The sequence below is a fragment of the Scomber scombrus genome, chromosome 6 (assembly GCF_963691925.1).
Source record: "Scomber scombrus chromosome 6, fScoSco1.1, whole genome shotgun sequence".
In the NCBI taxonomy this organism is placed as follows: domain Eukaryota; kingdom Metazoa; phylum Chordata; class Actinopteri; order Scombriformes; family Scombridae; genus Scomber; species Scomber scombrus.
The window spans coordinates 3908969-3932472 of NC_084975.1; the positions used below are offsets into that span (position 1 = coordinate 3908969).

At 41.2% G+C, this 23504-nt stretch overlaps 1 protein-coding gene across 1 annotated transcript; it reads left to right on the forward strand.

Annotated features, from left to right (window-relative positions):
* Positions 1 to 675: 675 nt before the first annotated feature.
* tph2 (tryptophan hydroxylase 2 (tryptophan 5-monooxygenase)) lies at positions 676 to 22814 on the forward strand. The gene is made up of 11 exons (XM_062420324.1): positions 676 to 834; positions 7668 to 7802; positions 7914 to 8097; positions 10984 to 11084; positions 13264 to 13331; positions 15009 to 15205; positions 18036 to 18171; positions 19116 to 19242; positions 21125 to 21220; positions 21495 to 21628; positions 22640 to 22814. The coding sequence occupies exons 1-11, from the start codon at positions 676 to 678 to the stop codon at positions 22812 to 22814; spliced, it is 1512 nt and encodes a 503-aa protein (XP_062276308.1).
* The last annotated feature ends 690 nt before the right edge of the window (positions 22815 to 23504 follow it).

Genomic DNA, 23504 nt, shown 5'->3' on the forward strand with positions numbered 1-23504 from the left:
CATATGATAATTGACAAAGTTTTATTTGAGTTTTGGACAAAAACAAGATATTTTGAAAAGTTACCCTGGGGTTTGGGAACTTGGGATAGACATTTTTCACTATATAAGATAAGATAAGAGAAGATAAGATAAGATATTCCTTTATTAGTCCCACAGTGGGGAAATTTACAATTTACAATTTATTTGCTTTGCATTTTCATCTGAGTTTAGAACTACAAGCGACAAAAGAGATAAAAACTACATGCACCTTAAACCTGGACAGAAGTTAAATAATATAACAATAAAAACAGTCAACAACCTTCTTCTTCTTTAAAATCTGCAGTGAAACAGCAGCCGAGGAGCAGAAGCATCACAAGCTGCTCTCTCTCTCTGTCTCTCTCTCTCTGTCTCTCTCTCTCTCTCTTTCTTTCGCTGTCTCTCTCTCTCTCTCTTTCTCTCTCTCTCTCTCTCTTTCTCTCTCTCTCTCTCTCTCTCTCTCTCTCTCTGCTTTGTACAGACATCATCACCCCCCCCCCTTTCACCCCACCCTGTGTCAGTATTTAACCAGCGGCGGGTCTGCAGCAGGCCGTCACTCTCCGCCTCTCTGAGCGTTGATCTCCAGGCAGTTGTGTGAGGCGGCAGCAGCACAGCAGAAGCAGGCTGGAGCCCTGGTACTCTTACACCCACTGGTTCCCCATGGCCTCCTCCCATGTGATGAAGGACAACCCGCAGCCAGTGCCAAGGATGCAGCCCGCCATGATGATGTTCTCCAGCAAGTACTGGGCCAGGAGGGGGATGTCGCTGGACTCGGCCATGTTCGACCAGCAGCAGCAACGCCACACTGGAGGCCAGATGGTGAGAAACACAAACACACCTCCTCCATCCTTCCCTCCTTCCCTCCTCATCCCTCCTTCCTCTCTGACCTCAGTGGTTTTTGGTTATTTGGAGGTTTTTCTTGAGGTGTTTTCAAGTTCATGAAGTTCATCACAGTGTAGTGAATTTTGCTTTAAGCTGATTTTCATATATTAATTTTCTGTTTTTTGAGCAACCTCTGGATTTCTGAGGTGTTTGAGGTCAACGTGTTTATCAGCTGAAGGGTGGAAAGTCATTGCTTTTGCTTTTAGGGCAAATGAGCATTTAATAAAAAAAAAAAACTGTTTCTCCTAAAAGAAAATACAGCTATGAAGGCGATGGAGGGATGTTAATAATAATAATATTTAAACAGCCAAGAAGACATTGAAGAAAATGAAGACAATTTTAAATCTTATTCAAGTGCAAAAAAACCTTTAAAAAAACCTTCAAGATGAGGTATAAAATATTAATAATGCCTCAAATATCCCATAAAGCTGTGTTAATAAACCTTAAATAAACTAATTAAACTAGTGAATTTATTGCATGTTCTGTACTTTTCATCTTATTGTTAAAAATCAATTGTTAAGAAGCTTTAAAGGCTCTGAAAACTTATTTTAACAGCTCTTACTGTGAGCGATGAGATCCTTAATCAGCACAAAAATATAATATTATTGTCGTTGTTTGATTAAAAAAAATCAGTTCATGAAAGAAGACGACACACAGCATGGATAGAAACAGATTTAATCCATTATTTTAAAGAGTGAAGTGTTAAATGTGCAGAGTGAAGTTTGGTTTGGAGGCAGCAGCCGAGATGTTTGATTAAATAAATATCACTCAAGTTAAAATAATACTGTAGATTTAAAATAAATCAATCACTGTTCAAAGAATCACTGATTTAACTTTCTTCTTAAATTCTGTCGGTTTAAAAAATTTTGAACAGATTTAATTTGCCGATTTGAAACTGAAATAATTTCTTTCTTTCTTTTAAAACTGAGGAACAATCAGAAGTAACGCTTTATGTTACAGATCAATAGTTTCACGATAATTTACTTATTATTTCCCAGAAAGAAGTTTGTAAATTTTAGCTAATAAAAGGGAGAATTCAATTAAAATACGTCTAATAAGGGCTGCAACTAACAATTCTTTTCATAATTGATTAATCTGACCTTTGTTTCAATTAATTGATTAGTTGTTTGATCGATAAAATGTCTGAAAATGGTTAAAAATGTTGATCAACGTCGCCCAAACATCCACAACCCAAAAATATTCAATTAAAAATCATAAAAGGATAAAAAATGTTGATGTTGTTTCTATTAAAAATGATTCCCAACGATTAATCAATTATCAAAATGCTTCGTAATTCTATATTTGCCAGTTAATTGATTAATTGACTAATCGTTGCAACTCTGCTTCTTTTTCTAATTCACTCCAATTATTCACTTGTTTAACCTTTGTGTCGTCCTCCCGGGTCAAATTGACCCCGTCTGTTTTGACTGATCCTTCTTTCCTCCCTTCCTTTCTTCCATCTGTCCTTCCTCCCTCCCTCCTTCTCTCTTTCTTTCCTCCCTCTCTCTTTTCTCCCTTCCTTCTTTCCTTCCTCCATCCCCCTTTATTCCTTCCTTCCTTTTTTCCTCCGTCCTTGCTTCCTTTCCTTACCCCTTCCTCCTTTCCTTCTTTCCTCCTCCCTTCCCTCCATCATTCCTTCCTTCCTTCCATCCTTCCGTCTTTCCTTCCATCCTTCCATCTTTCCTTCTTTCCTTGACTCGAGGACAACAGGAGGGTTAACTAAGAGATATAACAGTGCATAGAAAGTCAGCTTCTAATGAATAATCCATGAATATTTACTGAGTTTCTATTTTCTTTATAATTATCAAATGACATGTTTCCTCTCAGGAGATTATGTTGGATTATTATGCAGTTAAATAAATAATAGTGATACTGAATCACTGGAGGGAAACATAGAGAGTTGATTGTTGTTTCATATTATTATAAAGACTATTTAACCGTCTGCCGGCAGCGTCGTGTTGTTGTGTTGTCTCAGGTTTTTTAGCTCAGGGCGTAAAATGTTTTGGACGTGATCTTTTTCTGTGGAGGTGAATAGATCAACGAGCCTCCGTCAGCAACTGTAAACAAACACATTTTTATTTCATGATGACAACAGCTGCGACAGGTTCACCGAGAGAGAGAGAGAGAGAGAGAGAGAGAGAGAGAGAAAAAGAGGAAGCTTGATAAGGTTGTGTTTGATGTTGTGTTTGTTCAGCAGAGAGGAGGAAATTTAACGCTGTCGCACCGTGTGAGATAACAGCTGCTCCAGCTGCTGAGGTTTGTCAATATATCAGGTTGATGTTTTCCTTTTGGATATTTGACGGTCAATATCGTCCAATTCTGAAACTGAAACAATGAAAGAACGATGCAACAAATGGTAAATGGACTGTACTTATATAGCACCTTTCTAGTCTTTACTACCACTCAAAGCGCTTTACACTACATCTCATATGGCGCTTTTCCACTACACAGTTCCAGCACGACTCGCCTCGCCTCGGCACGTGGGCGGGGTCGTCATAGCACGGCTCCACGAAACTGCCGTGACTTCGTTTTATACCCGACACAAACACATAAACAATGGAGGACATGGAGGCAGTGGTGTACCTGCTGCTGTATGAGGCTTTCTGTCTCACACATTAAGCAAGAACATTGAGCCGTATGGCTGTAACTATGGTAACGTCGTATAACTGTAACTATGGCTGTAACGCTGCTGCCGGTATTTAAAAATGCCGGGTTTGATTCTTGTGTGGGACGGCTCATGACTCTTCCAGCGACAACTACCAATCAGCGGCCAGCAGTGTGTCGACGTCACATTTTAGTATCGGCTCGGCTCGCTTGGAACGTCACCAGAGCAGGTACTAAAAAAGTATCAGGTACCAGGTACTTTCCCTAGTGGAAACGCAAAAAGAACCGAGGCGAGTCGAGGCGAGTCGTGCTGGAACGGTGTAGTGGAAAAGCGCCAATACACTGATGACAGGAGCTACCATGCAGGGGAAGCTAACCATTTACACGCATTCATACACCGTTGGCATAGCAACGGGAGCAATTTTAGGGTTAAATGTCTTGCCCAAGGACACATCAACATGTGGGACAGAGGAAAGAAGGGAGGAAGGGAGGGAGGAGGAAATAAGGAAGAAAGGAAGGTAGGACAGAGGGAGGACACTGGAAGAGCCGGGAATCGAACCGCCAATCTTCCAATTGGAGGACAACCGCTCTACCTCCTGAGCCACAGCCGCCCCAGTAACAGTAACATTGAAGTATTTCATGTAAAACTTATGGTCAAACCTTCCTTCCTCCCTCCTTTCCTTCCTTCTTCCTCCCTTCCCTCCTTCCTTCCTCCCTCATCCTTTCCTCCCTTCCTTCCCTCCTTCTTTCCCTCCTTCCTTCCTCCCTCCTTTCCTTCCTTCCTTCTTTCCTTCCCTCCTTCCTTCCTCCCTTCCTTCCTCCCTCCTTTTTTTCCTTCCTTCCTTCCTTCCTTCCTTCCTTCCTTCCTTCCTTCCTTCCTCCTTTCCTTCCTTCCTTCCTCCCTCCTTTCCTTCCTTCTTCCTCCTTTCATTTCCTTCCCTCCTGAGCCACAGCCGCCCCAGTAACAGTAACATTGAAGTATTTCATGTCAAACTTATGGTCAAAGCTGAGCATGAATTACATTAATTTAATCTAAATTAATGAGCCCACAAACTCTGCAAAATCTGTGTATTATATATTTAAAATTTGATTGAATTATTAATTTAAAGATGGAAAGATGTACCGCCATGAACTATAAGTGTTTCTTTCTATGTTCTAAGTGTTTTTCTAACATGGAAATTGCTGAGCCTTTTTTAAACATGAGACTATATACAGTACTCATGAGGCGTTAAAAGATTGAATGTGTTCAGTAGAAAGCAGCCGGCCGAAAGCTGAGAGAGACAGATAGAGTGTCATAATGTTGGTTCGTAGAAAAATAAATAAATATTATATTAACCTTTGTGTCGTCCTCCCGGGTCAAATTGACCCCGTCTGTTTTGACTGTTCCTTCTTTCCTCCCTTCTTCTTTCCTTCCCTCCTTCCTTCCTACCTTCCTCTTTTCCTTTCTCCCTCCTTTCTTCCTTTTTTCCTCCCTCTGTCCTACCTTCCTTTCTTCCTTCTGTCCTCCTCTTTGGTCCTCTGAAATAATGCCAACGCGGAAATAACTTAAAACTGCATTCTATCAAAAGGCCACCAGGGGGCGACCGTTTTGGTGTCAAAAGGACTTCCGTCTCTATACAAGTCAATGGAGAATTCACCAACTTCTCACTTGATTTCTAACCTCAGTAAACGTTTTCAAAATGTGTTTATGGTCTCAATCGCTAGTTTAAAGCCTTCTTCAATGCAGTATGATGTTCATTTGGGACATTTTGGTCTCCCTGATTTTATATTTGACAATAAAGCAGCGTATGCATTAGGGCGTGGCTACGTGGTGATTGACAGGTTGATTGGTTCACAGGTTCAGGAGGGCGCCTCATGCCCCTCCTGATGCCCATATAAGTAGAATCCGTGTTTTTATTTTTCCCAGCATGCACCGGAAAATTTTCAAGATGACGCTGCCCAGATCCGATACTATTCGCTTCCAAGCAGCAGTCCACAAACCAATGGGTGACGTCACGGATGTTACGTCCATTTCTTATATACAGTCTATGAAAAAAACAGAGTTAGTTAACTAAACCAACTTACTTTTTTTTTTAAATTACCACAAAATTTGTATTAAATCAGAGGACTTTTTCTTTAATGAAGCCTTTTCACAGTAAATAGAGTAATAAAAACAGTATTTTTATTAAATGGTTTAAGTAGAACACATCTTGATGTTTGAGACAAATATATATATATTTTTTATAATAATAGAGATATTATATTATATAGATAGAATTTCCCAGCGCTTGCTATGCAAATACCACTGAGACCAAAGCACCTCAGCAGAAGTCATTGATCCAACCTGCTTCACTCCACGGTGTCTGGTGTCTCATCCTTATTCGATATGTCACATCCATCACAGCTATACCTAGATTAGATTTTTATTGCCATTTGCACAGGTACATCACAGTACAGGTACATTGACCTAGCTTCATTAAAAACAAGACTCAGACGTAGATAAAATAGACACTAAGTTGCATTATAAATACAAATAACAAATACATAATAAAACACAACAAATGAATAAAAAACACATTATGGGTACAAAACACTTATTGCCCATTATTGTTGCACATTGTCCGTATTGTGATATATATATAGTGTTAAATGAGTTATGGCTTGAGGTAGTTTCTTCCCTCCCTAATGTCTTGTGCCACATCTCAATAACATCCCCAAGCTTCTAGAAAAATGCCTCCACATTTGTAACGGCTAAAGTTTGTAGCTCGAGCCAAACTGGTTGCCTTCATAAAGCCTGAGACCCAATCAGGAACTGCCATGTTGTTCTCAACCCATGACTGGGGGCGTTTGATGTTGTATTTGATGTATGTACCGAAATACATATACTTAACACACTGATGCATACAGTAGTAACTAATTCCTACTTAAGGCACACTAATTTGTACCTGCCAAATGCTCAGTAGTTCTACTTCACGTGGAGTGAGTCCACAGTACAAGTCTGCAGCCTCAATCAAGTAACCAGTCAACGCCGCCCTCTTGCTGTGCATCGAAGACTTTTTGACTGCGGTGAAAGCCCACACTGGGCAGCTTTCTTGAACTTTGTTCTCTGATGTTTTGCAATTTCTTGCAGTATCTGCTCAGTGTCACATGGCAGATGGAGTAGTCTTTGGCAACTGATCTCACTGTTTTTCCCTGCCTCACTTCATCTGATGCAACTTGAAGTACATGTGCAGACACACCCCTATTTGTTTTCCTCACCCACTGTCTTGGCATACTGAAAAAAAGGAGTAGGATAGAGAAAATATGTGACTTGTGGAAGTTAATTTTACTCAGGAAATTTACCATAAAGACTAATTACAAACATTTATCAACAATGCAAGAATATACTAGAATACTCTCTCTCTCTCTCTCTCTCTCTCTCTCTCTCTCTCTCACTCTCTCACTCTGTGAATGAATGAATTAGTTAGAGGGAGTGGCCAGGGAAGGTGTTGATTTCAGCATCTAGCCAAATATAAGCACATGCCTCTTGTGAAGAAGCTTCTTGTAGGATGGTAAGGGCTCTGTGTGCTGCATGGTGCTGAATTTTGGGACCCAGCAGTCTGCAGCTCCTCTCAGTATTAGTTTTATTAGTATTACTCATAATAATAATATTAGTATTACTTCTTTAACATCCAAACAAGGGCATGCCATTGTGAAGAAAGACTGACTTCATTGAATACACCTTTGCTTCATCAGCTGTTTCTAATCATCTAAAAACCTGAAGTAATATTCATCAAACCTCCGACTGCTGAACCGCAATCTTCATAAAAACAACATGACAGTAAGACTAAAACTAATAATGATGAATGACGAATAATGGTGAAAAAATAATAATGAATAATGTATCTGTGGTATTTTAACGCAGGCTAATAAAAATGAGGCAGGATACATACAGAGGACCATGAATTAACTTTAAAACAAATTTATCGGAGTGATCGGAGTGACAGCTGTCTGAACAAATAATACACCAGGATTAACTGAACACAGCCGTTAGCCTGGTCTGGAGCCGGCTAGCTGCACAGACTAAATCTCCATGGTAATGTATGCTCCTCTGCTTTCGTGCAACTGAGTCCCGGCTAAATTCAGCCCTCTGACCAGGATGTATTTCAGTAAGTGGCTCTGTTTGAAATGTGTTTGTTGTTGTTTAGTCTCGGCGTCCATCCTTCTGCCCCATCAACGAGAAGCCGGACAAAGAGAGCGATGAGGAGTCGGGCAGGACTGCGGTGGTCTTTTCTCTGAAGAACGAGGTGGGCTGTCTGGTCAAAGCTCTCCGACTCTTCCAGGTGGGGACTGACTTTCTATCTAAAGTCCAGATTCCTCTTTTTCTTACCATCTTCTTTTGATTTGACATACCCCTCCTCCTCTCCTAACCCTAAACCCCCCTTCTCCTGCAGGAGAGACGAGTGAACTTGAACCACATCGAGTCCCGCGTGTCAAAGCGCGTCCTTAACGAGGTGGAGATTTTTGCGGACTGTAACTGCAGTAAGAAAGAGTTCAATGAGCTGCTGCAGCATCTCAAAGATCACGTCAACATCATCTCCTTTAACACGCCTGCAAACGTGTGGTCTGCAGAGGCAGGTAAGACCATCACAGACCTTCCAGCAGCCAACATGAAGCTCCACTGTAGAACAACCAGCTGAGGGTCAGACTCCTATTGAGTTTCTGTTAACCCTCCTGTTGTCCTCAGGTCAAGGAAGGACAGGAGGAAGGGAGGAAAGAAGGAAGGAAAGGAGTAAGGAGGGAGGGAGGGAGGAAAGGAAGAAGGGAGGAAAGACGGAAGGAAGGAAGGAAGGAAGGAAAGGAGTAAGGAGGGAGGGAGGAAGGAAAGAAGAATGGAAGGATGGAATGAAGTGAAGAAAGAAGTATGGAAGGAGGAGGGAGCAAAGAAAGAGGGGAGGACGGGAAGAACGAAGGAAAAATTAAAGAAAGAGGGAAGAAGGAAGGAAAGGAGGAACAGTCAAAAGAAAGGGGGTCAATTTGACCTGGGAGGACGACAGGAGGGTTAAATCATTTACATTATGCCTTGAAATGGTATCCATCCCTTTCCCTTGTGAACATGATAGGCTACCTCAGGAATGCCTAGAGCAGTGGTCTCCAACCCTGCTCATCGTAGAGCTACTGCCGTCATATTTTAGGTATCTCCCCACTCTAACACACCTGTTCTAATCAGTGGGCTTGATAATGAGTTCATTATTAGAATCAGGTGTGTTAAGAGTGGGTTGGGTTAGGCTTAGTTTTTCAGGAGCAATATTTCTGATTTGTACATAACATGATTCAGTAAGTGATGGTCAATGTGTTATGTTGGATGTTAATGGGTCATGATGGACAGTGATACTGTTGGAGATGTGTTGCAATGACCAGGACTTCAGTTTTGTCTGTGTTAAGTTGGAGGAAATTGGAGGCCATCCAGTCCTTAATGGCAGCAAGGCAGCAGTACAGAGAGTCCATGATATTTTACATTTTTAGGGCTGAATAAACATGTAGTTGGGTGTCATTGGTGTAACTGATAAGGCACAGGTGTGTATTATGTGGCTAAGACGCAATAGATACAAGTTGAACAGTATAGGGGTGGAGGGGGAGGCTCTCTCAAGAGGTATTACCCAGTGCACCATGAGTCTAAGGCTAAATGCATAATGATAAAACTGCAAATTTGGGACCCTCCTCCCAGTCCACCTTGTTCTGCTGGCCTCTGCAACCTCTTCAAGTTTAATCTAGGTTGTATCATTTCATAGGAATTTGTTGCATAGCCTATTGAACTGCTTGAAATATTTTGAGGGAATCTTCATTGGGAGTGCCTGTAATATGTAATTAAATTTGGGGGCTACAATTCATTTTAAATTAACCTGGATCAAAATATTCAGCGATGGGGGAAACAGGATGCCTCTGTATTTGACACCCAACTGTGGTCAAGTGAAGTCACCAGGTTGGAATAAAGTGAGTGCCTCCGATTTGGCCCAGTTTAATTCATACCGAGATCATTTGGAAAACAATTTGATGGTTTCAAACAGGGAAGGGAGAGAAGGGTTCTGGCTCTGTTATCAGGACCAAAGCATCATCTGCATAAAGCATCAGCTTGTGACTACCACCGCCTAGTCGGATACCTGGAAAGTCAGGGTCTCTGTCCGAATGGCCACAACCAGACGCTCGCCAGTGCAAAGAGCAAAGGGCTCAGCGGGCAGCCCTGCCTAGTGCCTACGTGGAGCTCGAAGGACTGCATGATGACACTGTTTGTTATAACCGAGGCTTTAGGGTTATTGTATAAGAGTTGGACCCAGCTACTAAATTTCCAGCCAAAACTAATGGCCTACAGGGTACAGAACCAGTATATCAGGCTGGTTACCACCTCAGCTAACTTTCCAGCTAGGATCTTAGCATGAATGTTACTGTCACAGCCAACCAAGCTAATTGGTCTATAGCTTCTGCAGTCTAATAGATCCTTGTCTTTCTTTAAAATAAGAGAAATAAATGCCTCGTAATCATTATAACTCTGATTGCATGTATGAGTCATTAATCAAAATGCATCTTATTATTATCAAATCATCTGTTAGCACTTCAGATATCTTTCCTGAACAGAAATACAGAAACACTAGTACTTACCTTAATTGCAAGTAAATGATCATGAGCAACCCAGCATATATCAGTTATATACTTAGCATTTACCTACGGTGCTCAAAATGTTCTGGTATCTGGTCTGTCCTGAGAACTGTATGAGGGTTACTTTCTGACAAATCTCTGACAAAGTCATTCTTCAACTTTAAGGCCTGCATTCATGTCTCAAAATAAAAAATAATATAGCTATATTATACATTTCCTGAATCCTTGCAATCCTGTGAGTATTCCAGTTTTTGTATTTCATGTCTCTGATGTTCCTTGATGTCACAGGACTAAAAGAAAGAAAATGATTTAGACGAAAATGTGTGTATGAAGATCTCCAGTTACCACTGTACTTGTCATAATGATTCACAAAAGGGCTTGAATGAAAGCCTATAGTGTCTTTAAAATGATACCAAACACAATATTATTTAATATTGACAAAATATCCTGAACATGAGTCTAAACCAAGATATGCACCAGTGTCTAAAAGGCATTTTTTTTTTATAAGGGGGAGGTTTACTTCAACAGCTGGTAACTGTAATACAGCTGTGACTCAGGAAGGGTTATCATACCAAAATATCATCTACAGACATGGATCCTTTAAAAAAATATATATAAGTAACCTTTGCTACCTTGAGTGGTACCAACTTCTGGTCTGGCCCATGGACTAAAGGCGTGAATGGACCAGGTGAACTTAATCAGGACAATTAGTGGGAAGGAGAAAAAAAAGGAAGTGAGGTAAATGAGGAAAGGGAAGTGGAATAAAATAAAACAAAATAGTGAATCTTTACAACACAGTATTCATCAGGTTATCGGGTTGTCGTTCTTTACACCAACAGTTTGATTTCTCATGTTTTGTGTTAACTTCAGATGGAGAAGACGTTCCCTGGTTCCCGATGAAGATCTCAGAGTTGGATCAGTGTTCTCACAGAGTGTTGATGTACGGGTCAGAGCTGGACGCCGACCATCCCGTAAGTTTAATTTAAGTTTTATATTTTACTCCTTAAAGTTGATTTAAATCAGGGGTTCTCAACTAGTGCACTCTGAGAGCAACATTAAGAGGTTATATCTAGATTTTTTTTTTTTGTGTGTGTGTGCTAGACTAATGTCCATATTTTAGTTTTGAAACAAAGAGAGCAGAAGTGTTTAGCTGCAGGGTTGAGTGGAGCTGTGTGGGGAAGTTTAATTGTGCTGTTTAACGTAACCGCTGTGAAACAATCAGACAATAACGTTTTATTGATCTGACTCACCGGCTTTCTTACTGTCAGTGCTCCCTCTCTTCATTCACTCTCTAGCTCGCTCGACCACAGCTAACACAACAGCGTCCTGTAGCCGCTTACTGACGGAGCAACTCTGTCCTCCTATTCTGTGTCCGGACCTTTTATACAGTGAGGAGGAATAAAGTAGAAGTATTCCTGCATTGAAGAGACTCTCTGAGAGCAGAGGAGAGCAACGCCACGAGAAGTGACAGCAAGCTATAGCAGATGCTAACGTTAGCTTCTCCTCTCCCCTGTCTCAGAGGGGCGGAGCTGAACCCTTCATGCAGCAGAGTCAGAGACGGTGGAAAGTTATCACAACTTCATTCAGTAATTTAACAATATAATCTGCACAAAAGAAGATAATGCCTCATCCTATATCTCCTCTGAAAATATGTTGATATTTCTTAAAAACCCAATATACCGCTCAGCTCTAAAACAACCTAACGTTTTGGAGAGTGTACCGATTTATGTATTTTTGACCAGCTGTCCGCGACCCACTTTTGGGTCATGACCCTCCAGTTGAGAATCACTTATTCTCAACTCACTATAGAAAACCTCCCCAGAAACTCAGCCACAGACACATTATGATATTATTAAGTTGTAATGATTAAGGTGTTATACTACGACGGAGTATTAGAGCCAGACTAAGAGAATTTTTTTTTTTTTTTTGGGAATTTACGAGAATAAAGTCATATTATAAGGTCTACGAGAATAAAGTCGCAATATTAGGTCTACGAGAATAAAGTCATAATATTAGGTCTACGAGAATAAAGTCATAATATTACAAGAATAAAGTCATAATATTAGGTCTACGAGAATAAAGTCATAATATTAGGTCTACGAGAATAAAGTCATAATATTACAAGAATAAAGTCATAATATTAGGTCTACGAGAATAAAGTCATAATATTAGGTCTACGAGAATAAAGTCATAATATTATGTCTACGAGAATAAAGTCATAATATTACGAGAATAAAGGCGTAATATTACAAGAATGAAATCATAATATTACGACTTTATTCTCGTATTATTACGAATTTATTCTCGTAATATTATGACTTTACTCTCGTAACATTACGACTTTACTCTCGTAACATTACGACTTTATTCTCGTATTATTACGACTTTATTCTCGTAACATTACGACTTTATTTTCGTATTATTACGACTTTATTCTCGTAACATTACGACTTTATTCTCGTAACATTACGACTTTATTCTCGTATTATTACGACTTTATTCTCGTAACATTCCGAATTTATTCTTGTAACATTACGACTTTATTCTCGTAACATTACGACTTTATTCCCGTAACATTCCGAATTTATTCTTGTAATATTACGACTTTATTCCCGTAACATTCCGAATTTATTCTCGTAACATTACGACTTTAATCTCGTAATATTACGACTTTATTCTCGTATTATTACGACTTTATTCTCGTAATATTACGACTTTATTCTTGTATTATTACGACTTTATTCTCATAATTTCCAACATTTTATTTATTTATTTTTTTTCCTCTTAGTATGGCCCTAATACTCCGTCGTAGTTATAGAATATACAATATTAGCACCAATTTCTTGCTTGTTTTCACCTGATGGAGAGCGCTGAGACTGAAATAAACAGTAAATGTGCCAAAAAAGTGAAACAAAAAGCTGCAATGCAATTATAAGAAACAGAGTTAGATATAAGAGACAGAAAAGTAAAATGTTTCCAGGTAATCAGATGTTTTTCTTCTTTTAATTATTCAGAAAAAAACAACACAAAGGTGACCTGCTTCACCTCCTGTGTGGCAGCTTTATGTAAATGTATTTTAATGAGCTGAAAAATATGTTGAGTCACTTTTTTCTTGCAGCTGATCTCTTGACTTCTTTTTTTTCCTGCCAGGGCTTCAAGGATAATGTTTACCGAGAGCGGAGGAAATACTTTGTGGAGGTGGCTATGAATTATAAATTGTAAGCACCTTTTTTTCTCATTTACATCATGTTCACCTTCTATGAAAATAACAAGTTTAAACATATTTAAATGATGTTGTTAGTTTTTATGTATTATGAAATATAAAAGACTGTGACAACATCTAATTGACTGAAGTACAAAAGAGTTTAGTTCATTTAAAGTTGTCTCCTGTCAAAGTCTGTCTGTGAAAAACTGTTTAAAATTGTAATTTATGAAAATGTATTTATTCTTTAATGATGAACATATGAACTACAGCTTTATGGTGTTTTTTTCCACATCAAATCGGATCAGTTACCAGTAGATAAACCTAAGCAGCCTTTTAAAAACTTGTCTGAGCCGCAGTTTTTAAATACTTAAAGTTTGCTTTATCTTAGAATATTATAATTTTCTTGTTGTTTTAAAGCAAATAAATGTTAAAGAGTCCCTTGAAACATGTTTTAAGACATTTAAAATACTCTGCTTTAAATGATAATTTATGTCTGATGTTGTTCTGAGGCTTTTCCGTCTTGTTAAAATTCATACCAGCCTATTGAACAGATGTTATCTTCACACACATCTGTCCTAAATATATAAGCTAGTAGGGGCCCACTAACCTACAGTAGGTACAGGAGGCTGTTATCACCCATTAATATAAGTGAACCAGTGTTGATGGAGTCCAGTAGGTGCACAAGAAGACTATTCCTTTTATATTATAAGACAGTTTCAGCACTAAAATGTGTCTGATAACATTTCTAGCGTAAAAATGTGCATTTTATTTTCATAATGTGACATTATATTGATAGTATTGTAATATGATGTTAAGTTGATAACACTCATTCAAACAGTCAAATCAGGTGAAATTTCAAAAACTATCAATACATAAATATTATTCTTTAATAATGTGTTCCTATTGGACACTAGTTGTGATGTCATAGATCCTGCCGGTGTGTCCAGGTGTTAAATTGAGATTTAACCCTCCTGTTGTCCTCGGACGGGAAGGGAGGAAGAAGGAAGGAAAGGAGGGAGGGGAGGAAGAAGGAAGGAAAGGAGGGAGGGAGGAAGGAGGGAAGGGAGGAAGAAGGAAGGAAAGGAGGGAGGGAGGAAGGAAGGAAGGAGGGAGGGAGGGAGGGAGGAAGGAAGGAAGGAAGGAGGGAGGGAGGGAGGGAGGGAGGGAGAAAGGAAGAGGAAGGGAGGAAGGAAGGAAGGTAGGGGGAGGAAAGAAAGAGAGAAGGAAGGAGGAGGAAGGAAAGAAGGAAGGAAGGAAGGAAGGAAAGGAAAGAAGGAAGGAAGAAAGGAGGGAGGGAGAAAGGAAAAGAGGAAGGGAGGAAGGAAGGACAGAGGAAAGAAGGAAGGGAGGAAGGTAGGGGGGGAGAAAGAAAGAGAGAAGGAGGGAGGAGGAAGGAAAGAAGGAAGGAAGGAAGGAGGGAGGAAAGGAAAGGAAAGAAGGAAGGAAGAAAGGGGGGTGGAGGAAGGAAAGAAAGAGAAGGAAGGGAGGAAAGAAGGAACAGTCGAAAAAGACAGGGTCAATTTGACCCGGGAGGACGACACAAAGGTTAAGATGAGCTCAGAGAAAAGTTTTGCACATGCATGATTCTGCACAGAGACGTTTGAGATGGACTTAAAATGTTTGATCAGCGTTATTTTAACATTGAGTTGCAGTAAATCATGTGATATTCTGTTCTTGTGCTCCACCCCAGCGGGCAGCCTATCCCTCATATCGAGTACACACCGGAGGAGATCAAGACGTGGGGCGTGGTCTTCAGAGAGCTCACCAAGCTGTACCCGACGCACGCCTGCAGAGAATACCTGAAAAACCTGCCGCTGCTCAGCAAACACTGCGGCTACCGAGAGGACAACATCCCCCAGCTGGAGGACGTCTCCGTGTTCCTCAGAGGTCTGAACACTGAAAAGTTTCATTACAGTTGCCTTGGAGGGAGGAAGGAAGGAGGGAAGGTAGAAAAGGAGGAAAGGAAATAAGGAAGGAAGGAGGGAGGGAGAAAGGAAAATAGGAAAGAAGGAAGGGAGGGAGGAAAGAAAGAAGGAGGGAGGGAGAAAGAAGGAGGGAGGGAGAAAGGAAAAGAGGAAGGGAGGAAGGAAGGAAAGAAGGAAGGAGGGAGGGAGGGAGAAAGGAAAAGAAGAAGGGAGGAAGGAGGGAAAGAAGGACAGAGGAAAGAATGAAGGAAGGAAGGAAGGACAGAGAAAAGAAGGCAGGAAGGACAGAGGAAAGAAGGAAGGAAGGAAGGTAGGAGTGAGGGAGGAAAGAAGGAAGGAGGGAGGGAGAAAGGAAACGAGGAACGGAGGAAGGAAGGAAAGAGGGACAGAGGAAAGAAGGAAGGGAGGCAGGTAGGGGGGAGGAAAGAAGGAAGGGAGGAAAGAAAGAGAGGGAGGAGGGAAGGAAGGAAAGAAGGAACAGACGGGGTCAATTTGACGACACGAAGGTTAAAGGAGGAGTGACCACTCGCCATTATTTTAATTATTCTCTGGCTTAATAAATAGATGAGTCATTTGGTCTTTAAAATCAGTCAGAAAATGATGAAAAATATCGATCACTGTTTCCAGAGTCCACCACTCACTACAATATTCAGTTTATTGTTACTAAAAACACAGAAAATATAAAATGTCTTAAAACAATTAAATAATGATCGAAATAGTGATTTATTTTCTGTCAAGTCATTAATCGACTAATGGATCGATGGATAATGGTTTCCAGCTCATAATTTAACCATTACATACTGTTCATATTGTCAAATTTTTCCCATTTTTATATTTGAAAGCTGTAAAATCACCTTATACACATTTTCGTTAGCTACAAAGGATATACAAAAATGGAAAATAAGAAATTTTTTTTTTTTTTTAAATTTGTGCAGCTGATACACATTTTTGTATATGTAAATGTACAAATTTGAGTTGCATTCAAAAAATAACCTTTCAAACATGTTGCATTCTTCATATTCTATAAAAATGTTCTACTGAATCATAATATAGTGATTGTGAATGTCTCTTATCTTTAAATTCTATTCATTTTATTCAGCCTTTATTTAACCCGTTTAGTCCCATTGAGATCACGGATGTCTTATTACAAGGGGAGACCTGGCCGAGATAGCAGCAACACAGTTACAGTATTAAAAGATACTAAAATAAAATCAGACTATTAATAATTAATCAAATAAAAACATAAAAAAACTTGCATACAGAGTTTTCACCAGATCTTTAAATGTAGTCAAGGATACGAGGATTTAAAGATGCAAAATATCCATTGAGCGGAGATTGTGACCAACATGTTTCCATATTTAAATAAAAAAAAGAAAATTAAATGAATAGAAGTCACTCTGTTTGCTCTCTTACAGCTTCATTAAGGATTAATCAAACATGAATGAATGACTTATGAGGAATTTATGAATATGAATGAATGTTAAGACAAATTATGAGTCAGAATATCAACAGTATGTAAAGGGTTAAATACAATTTGATGCTAATACTTATGTACTTTCACTTAGGTAGGATTCTTTCCATGCAGGACTTTTATGTGTAATGGAGGATTTTTACTTTGATGTTTTGGTTACTTTGGGTTGGTTTCTTGTGTTTTCTTGTGGAAGGAAACGAGGGAGGGAGGAAGGAAGGAAGGGAAGGAAGGAAGGAAGGAAGGAAGGGACGAAGAAGGATGGAAAGGAGGGAGGAAGGAAAGGGGGGAGGGAAGGAAGGAAAGGAAAGAAGGAAGGGAAGAAGGAAGGTAGGAGGGAGGGAGGAAAGAAGGAAGGAGGGAGAAAGGAGGAAGGAAGGACAGAGGAAAGAAGGAAGGGAGGAAGGTAGGGGGAGGAAGGAAAGAGAGAAGGAGGGAGGGAGGGAGGAAGGAAGGACAGAAGGAAGGAAGAAAGGGGGATGGAGGAAGGAAAGGAGGAAGGAAGGAAGGGAGAAAGGAGGGAGGGAGGGAGGAAGGAAGGAAGGGAAGGGAGGAAGAAGGACGGAAAGGAGGGAGGAAGGAAAGGGGGAAGGGAAGGAAGGAAGGAAAGGAAAAAAGGAAGGGAGGAAGGAAGGTAGGAGGGAGGGAGGAAGGAAGGACAGAGGAAAGAAGGAAGGGAGGAAGGTACTGTAGGGGGAGGAAATAAAGAGAGAAGGAGGGAGGGAGGGAGGAAGGAAGGACAGAAGGAAGGAAGAAAGGGGGATGGAGGAAGGAAAGGAGGAAGGAAGGAAGGGACAAAGGAGGGAGGGAGGAAGGAAGGAAGGAAGGAAGGGAGGAAGAAGGATGGAAAGGAGGGAGGAAGGAAAGGAAAGGAAATAAGGAAGGAACGTAGGAGGGAGGGAGGAAAGAAGGAGGGAGGGAGGGAGGAAGGAAGGACAGAAGGAAGGAAGAAAGGGGGATGGAGGAAGGAAGGAAGGGAGAAAGGAGGGAGGGAGGAAGGAAGGAAGGAAGGAAGGGGAGGAAGGAAGGAAGGGAGGAAGAAGGACGGAAAGGAGGGAGGAAGGAAAGGGGGGAGGGAAGGAAGGAAGGAAAGGAAAGGAAATAAGGAAGGAAGGTAGGAGGGAGGGAGGAAAGAAGGAAGGGGGATGGAGGAAGGAAAGGAGGAAGGAAGGAAGGGAGAAAGGAGGGAGGAAAGAAGGGGGGGAGGAAAGAAGGAAGGGAGGAAGGAAGGTAGGAGGGAGGGAGGGAGGGAGGGAGAAAGGAAAAGAGGAAGGACTTACTTTGCTGTTTTGGTTACTTTTCATTGGTTTCTTGTGTCTTTCAGAAAGATCCGGTTTCACAGTCCGACCCGTCGCAGGTTATCTGTCTCCCAGAGACTTTCTGGCCGGTTTGGCCTACAGAGTGTTTAACTGCACTCAGTACGTTCGTCACAGCACCGACCCGCTCTACACACCTGAGCCGTGAGTACACTTACACACCTGGGTCTTTATTTACCTTCCTGTTGTCCTCGAGTCAAGGAAGGATGAGAGGGAGGAAGGAAGGAAGGAAGGAAGGGAGGAAGAAGGACGGAAAGGAGGGAGGAAGGAAGGAAGGTAGGAGGGAGGAAAGGAGGAAGGAGGGAGGGAGGGAGAAAAGAAAAGAGGAAGGGAGGAAGGAAGGAAGGACAAAGGAAAGAAGGAAGGGAGGAAGGTAGTGGGAGGAAACAAAGAGAGAAGGAGGGAGGGAGGGAGGAAGGAAGGAGGGAAGGGAGGAAAGGAAGGGAGGAAAGGAGGAAGGAAGGAAGGAAGAAGGATGGAAAGGAGGAAGGAAGGGGGAAGGAAGGAAGGTAGGAGGGAGGAAAGAAGGAAGGAGGAAAGAAGGAAGGAGGGAGGGAGGGAGAAAGGAAAAGAGGAAGGGAGGAAGGAAGGAAAGAAGGAAGGAAGGAAGGACAGAGGAAAGAAGGAGGGGAGGAAGAAGGGAGGAAAGGAGGAAGGAAGGGAGGGAAGGAAGGAAGGGAAGGAAGGAAGGGTGAAGGAAGGAAGGAAGCAAAGGAAAGAAGGAAAAGAGGAAGGAAGGAAGGAAGGACAGAGGAAAGAAGGAAGGGAGGAAGGTAGGGGGAGGAAAGAAAGAGAGAAGGAGGGATGGAGGACAGAAGGAAGGAAGAAAGGCGGATGGAGGAAGGAAAGAAGGAAGGGAGGAAAGAGAGAAGGAGGGGGGAGGGAGGACAGACGGAAGGAAGGAAGGGAGGAAAGAAGGAACAGTCAAAACAGACTGGGTCAATTTGACCCGGGAGGACGACACGAAGGTTAATTGAAGTTGTATTAATATCACATCAGAAGTTTCTGTCTCAAGAGCTACAAACAAATAAGAAATAAACTTGCTGTGATCTTCTTCTTGCTTATTGTTGTTATTGTTATGATTTCAGTGATACGTGTCACGAGCTGCTGGGTCACGTTCCTCTGCTCGCTGATCCAAAGTTTGCTCAGTTCTCTCAGGAGATCGGCCTGGCGTCTCTGGGAGCGTCTGACGAGGACGTTCAGAAACTGGCCACCGTGAGTTTAACATGTGCACGACACATATGAAACATCTTCCTCTCTCTCTGATATCTGATGTTTATAGACAAAGAAAATATGTGATTTGGTTTCATGAGTTTCCTGTCTGACGTCTAAAGCTCTGCAAGTGATAATGTTCAGAACAAAGACTGTATATAAAATGGACGTAATATCCGTGACGTCACCCATTGGTTTGTGGACTGCTGCTCGGAAGCCAATAGTATCGGATCTGAGCAGCGCCATCTTGAACATTTCTGGTGCATGCTGGGTAAAATAAAAACAGGGATTCTACTTATATGGGCATCAGGAGGAGCATGAGGCGCCCTCCTGAACCTGTGAACCAATCAACCTGTCAATCACGACGTAGCCACGCCCTAATGCATACCCTGCTTTATCGTCACATATAAAATCAGGGAGGCAAAAATGTCCCAAATGAACATCATACTGCATTGAAGAAGGCTTTAAACTAGCGATTGAGACCATAAACACATTTTGAAAACGTTTACTGAGGTTAGAAATCAAGTGAGAAGTTGGTGAATTCTCCATTGACTTGTATAGAGACGGAAGTCCTTTTGACACCAAAACGGTCGCCCCCTGGTGGCCTTTTGATAGAATGCAGTTTTAAGTTACTTCCGCGTTGGTCTCATTTCAGAGGACCGGAACTCCCCGCCTGGTTCAGAATTTGAAAGTGTTTTTTGAGGTTTTTGGGGAACTTGATGCCTTTGAAAGTCACTTGTTGGACTCACACCACACTCACAATGATGCATTAATACCAACTATTTTACGAAGTACTATTTTTCAAGTCAAAATGTTAAAAATTAAAAAAAAAAAGCTGGTTTCAGGGTATCAGCAGGTACATATTTAATAAAGTAAATATTTAGCAGAGTCAGACTCCGTGTGCTTATGTGTGCTCATGAAAGAAGAAAGTGAGATAGAGAACAAGTAAATGTCCACAGTTAGAACTAAACCTCCATTACTGTAATGTACTCTACTATACTATACTATACTGTTCTGTACTCTACTATACTAGACTCCACTGCACTTTACTATACTGTTCTCTGCTTCTTTTCTACTAAAATGTACTGTACTCCACTTCTATTTTATTATACTATACTGTACTCTACTCTGCTGTACTGTATTGTATTGTGCTGTATTGAACTATATTGTACTGCACTGTACTGTATTGCAGTATGCTCAATTACTATGTTGTACTGTATTGTAGTATACTCAGTAATAACTGTACTTTACTGTAGTATACTCAGTAATAACTGTACTGTACTGTACTCATTATTAACGGTATTGTACTGTACTGTAGTATACTCATTAATAATGGTATTGTACTGTACTGTAGTATACTCATTAATAATGGTATTGTACTGTACTGTACTATACTCATTAATAACTGTACTGTACTCATTAATAATGGTATTGCACTGTACTGTACTATACTCATTAATAACTGTACTGTACTCATTATTAATGGTATTGTACTGTACTGTTGTATACTCATTAATAATGGTATTGTACTGTACTGTACTATACTCATTAATAACTGTACTGTACTCATTATTAATGGTATTGTACTGTACTGTACTCATTAATAATGGTATTGCACTGTACTGTACTATACTCATTAATAATGGTATTGTACTATACTCATTAATAATGGTATTGCACTGTACTGTACTATACTCATTAATAATGGTATTGTACTGTACTCATTAATAATGGTATTGCACTGTACTGTACTATACTCATTAATAATGGTATTGCACTGTACTGTACTGTACTCATTAATAATGGTATTGTACTGTACTGTAGTATACTCATTAATAACTGTACTGTACTGTAGTATACTCATTAATAATTGTGTCTTTAACAGTGTTACTTCTTCACTATTGAGTTTGGACTCTGCAAACAGGACGGTCAGCTCAGAGCTTATGGAGCCGGTTTACTGTCGTCTATCGGAGAACTGAGGGTAACACACACACACACACACACACACACACACCAATCACACGCACACACACACACACACACACACTGTCCATTACGTGGAATAAAACAGACAATACAACGTCTTCAAATATCTTGTTTTATCGGACTAAGACCCCAAAACTCAAATATAATCAGTTAACTGTTATGTATGACGAAGTGAAGCTGCAGCCAGCAAAGATCTGACTTTTTTTGATTGAACAATGACTGCAAAGATAAATCGTTTATCCTAATTGTTGCGGCCTGTTTTTTCCCAGCATGCCCTGTCTGACAAGGCCTGTGTGAAGATGTTTGACCCGAAGACGACCTGCAACCAGGAGTGTCTCATCACCACCTTCCAGGACGTTTACTTTGTCTCGGACAGCTTCGAGGAGGCCAAAGAGAAGATGAGGTAGACTAGCACGTTAGCCTGGATTAGTTAAGACACATTTTAACCTCCGTGTCGTCCTCCCGCGTCAAATTCACCCCGTCTCTTTTGACTGTTCCTTCTTTCCTCCCTTCCTTCTTTTTGTCTGTCCTCCCTCCCTCCCTCCTTCTCTCTTTCTTTCCTTCCTCTCTCTTTCCTTCTTCCTTCTTTCCTTCCTCCATCCTCCTTTCTTCCTTCCTTCTGTCTTTCTTTCCTTCCTCTCTTTCCTCCTTTCTTCTTTCCTTCCTCCATCCCCCTTTCCTCCTTCCTTCTGTCTTTCCCTCCTCCCTCCCTCCTTCTTTCCTCCCTCCCTTCCTTGTCCTCCCTCCCTCCCTCCTACCTTCTTTCTTTCCTCCGTCCTTCCTTCCTTCCTCTCCTTCCTTCTTTCCTTTCCTCCCTTCCTCCCTCCTTTCTTTGCTTCCTTCCGTTCCTTCCTTCTTTCCTCCTTCCCTTCCTTCTTTCCTCCCTCCCTCCCTCCTACCTTCTTTCTTTCCTCCGTCCTTCCTTCCTTCATCTTCTTCCTTTCCTTTCCTTTCCTCCCTTCCTTCCTCCCTCCTTTCATTCCTTCTTTCCCTCCTTTCCTTCATTCCTTCCCTCCTTCCTTCCTTCCTTCCTTCCCTCCCTTCCTCCCTCCCTCCTTCCTCCCTTCTTTCCTTCCTCCCTTATTCCCTTCCTTCTTCCTTCCTCCCTCCCTTCTTTCCTTCCTTCTTCCTCCCTTCCTTACTTCTTCCTCCCTTCCTTCCTTGACTCGAGGACAACAGGAGGGTTAAGACCAGCTGATGCTCTGTCCCTGCTGTGTTAATGATGTCTCTCTCTCTCTCTCCCTCTCTCTCTCTCTCCCTCTCTCTCTCTCCGTCTCTCTCTCTCTCTCTCTCTCTCTCTCTCTCTCTCTCTCTCTCTCTCTCTCTCTCTCTCTCTCTCCTCTCTCTCTCTCCGTCTCTCTCTCTCTCTCTCTCTCTCTCTCTCTCTCTCTCTCTCTCTCTCTCTCTCTGACAGGGAGTTTGCTAAAACGATAAAGAGGCCGTTCTCTGTGTATTACAACCCGTACACTCAGAGCGTCGACCTGCTCAAAGACACCAGAGGCATCGAGAACGTGGTGCAGGACCTGCGCAGCGACCTCAACACCGTGTGTGACGCTCTGGGGAAGATGAACACCTACATGGGAATATAAAGCTTAAATTAAAACAGCTCACTAATGTTTCCTGCAGGTTTTATTTCTCCTCATTTCTTTTGCTCATTGTAAAGATTAAAAAAAACACACAGTCAAAGCTCACCATGACGATCCTACTTTTAATCCAAAGTGGACGAAAAACAATGAAATCATCAAATAACAGAAAACATCCTGTAACGTCAATGTTTGGAAATTCGTCAAAATCTTGTGACTTTGTTCCTGTACAGTGAAGATATTTAGAGAATAAATATAAAAGTGTAAAATATGATGCATTAAAAAACTATTTATGTTTGTTGTGAAGCATATTGCTCTGTGTTTGTTTGTTTTTTTTGTTGGTGCGTGTGTGTCTTTCTATGTCTCTATGGATACATTTGACTTTAAACCATCTGCATTGTGAGGACATTTTTTGGCTGCTCCTCACTACTTAACCTTCATGTCGTCCTCCCGGGTCAAATTGACCCTGTCTGTTTTGACGATTCCTTCTTTCCTCCCTTCCTTTCTTCCTTCCATCTGTCCTTCCTCCCTCCCTCCTTCTCTTTCTTTCCTTCCTCTCTCTTTCCTCCCTTCCTTCTTTCCTCTGTCCTTCTTTCCTTCCTTCCTCTTTTCCTTTCTCCCTCCCTCCTCCCTTCTTTCCTCCCTCCCTCCTACCTTCCTTCCCTTCCTTCTTTCCTTTCCTCCCTTCCTTCCTCC

Bases quoted from the DNA above. Each gene is read 5' to 3' on its own strand.
- tph2 (XM_062420324.1), top strand. From the start codon at position 676: ATGGCCTCCTCCCATGTGATGAAGGACAACCCGCAGCCAGTGCCAAGG. The intron at 11,085-13,263 runs GTAAGTTTAATT...TTTTCCTGCCAG, and splicing joins AGCTGGACGCCGACCATCCC to GGCTTCAAGGATAATGTTTA. The intron at 18,172-19,115 runs GTGAGTACACTT...TTATGATTTCAG, and splicing joins CCGCTCTACACACCTGAGCC to TGATACGTGTCACGAGCTGC.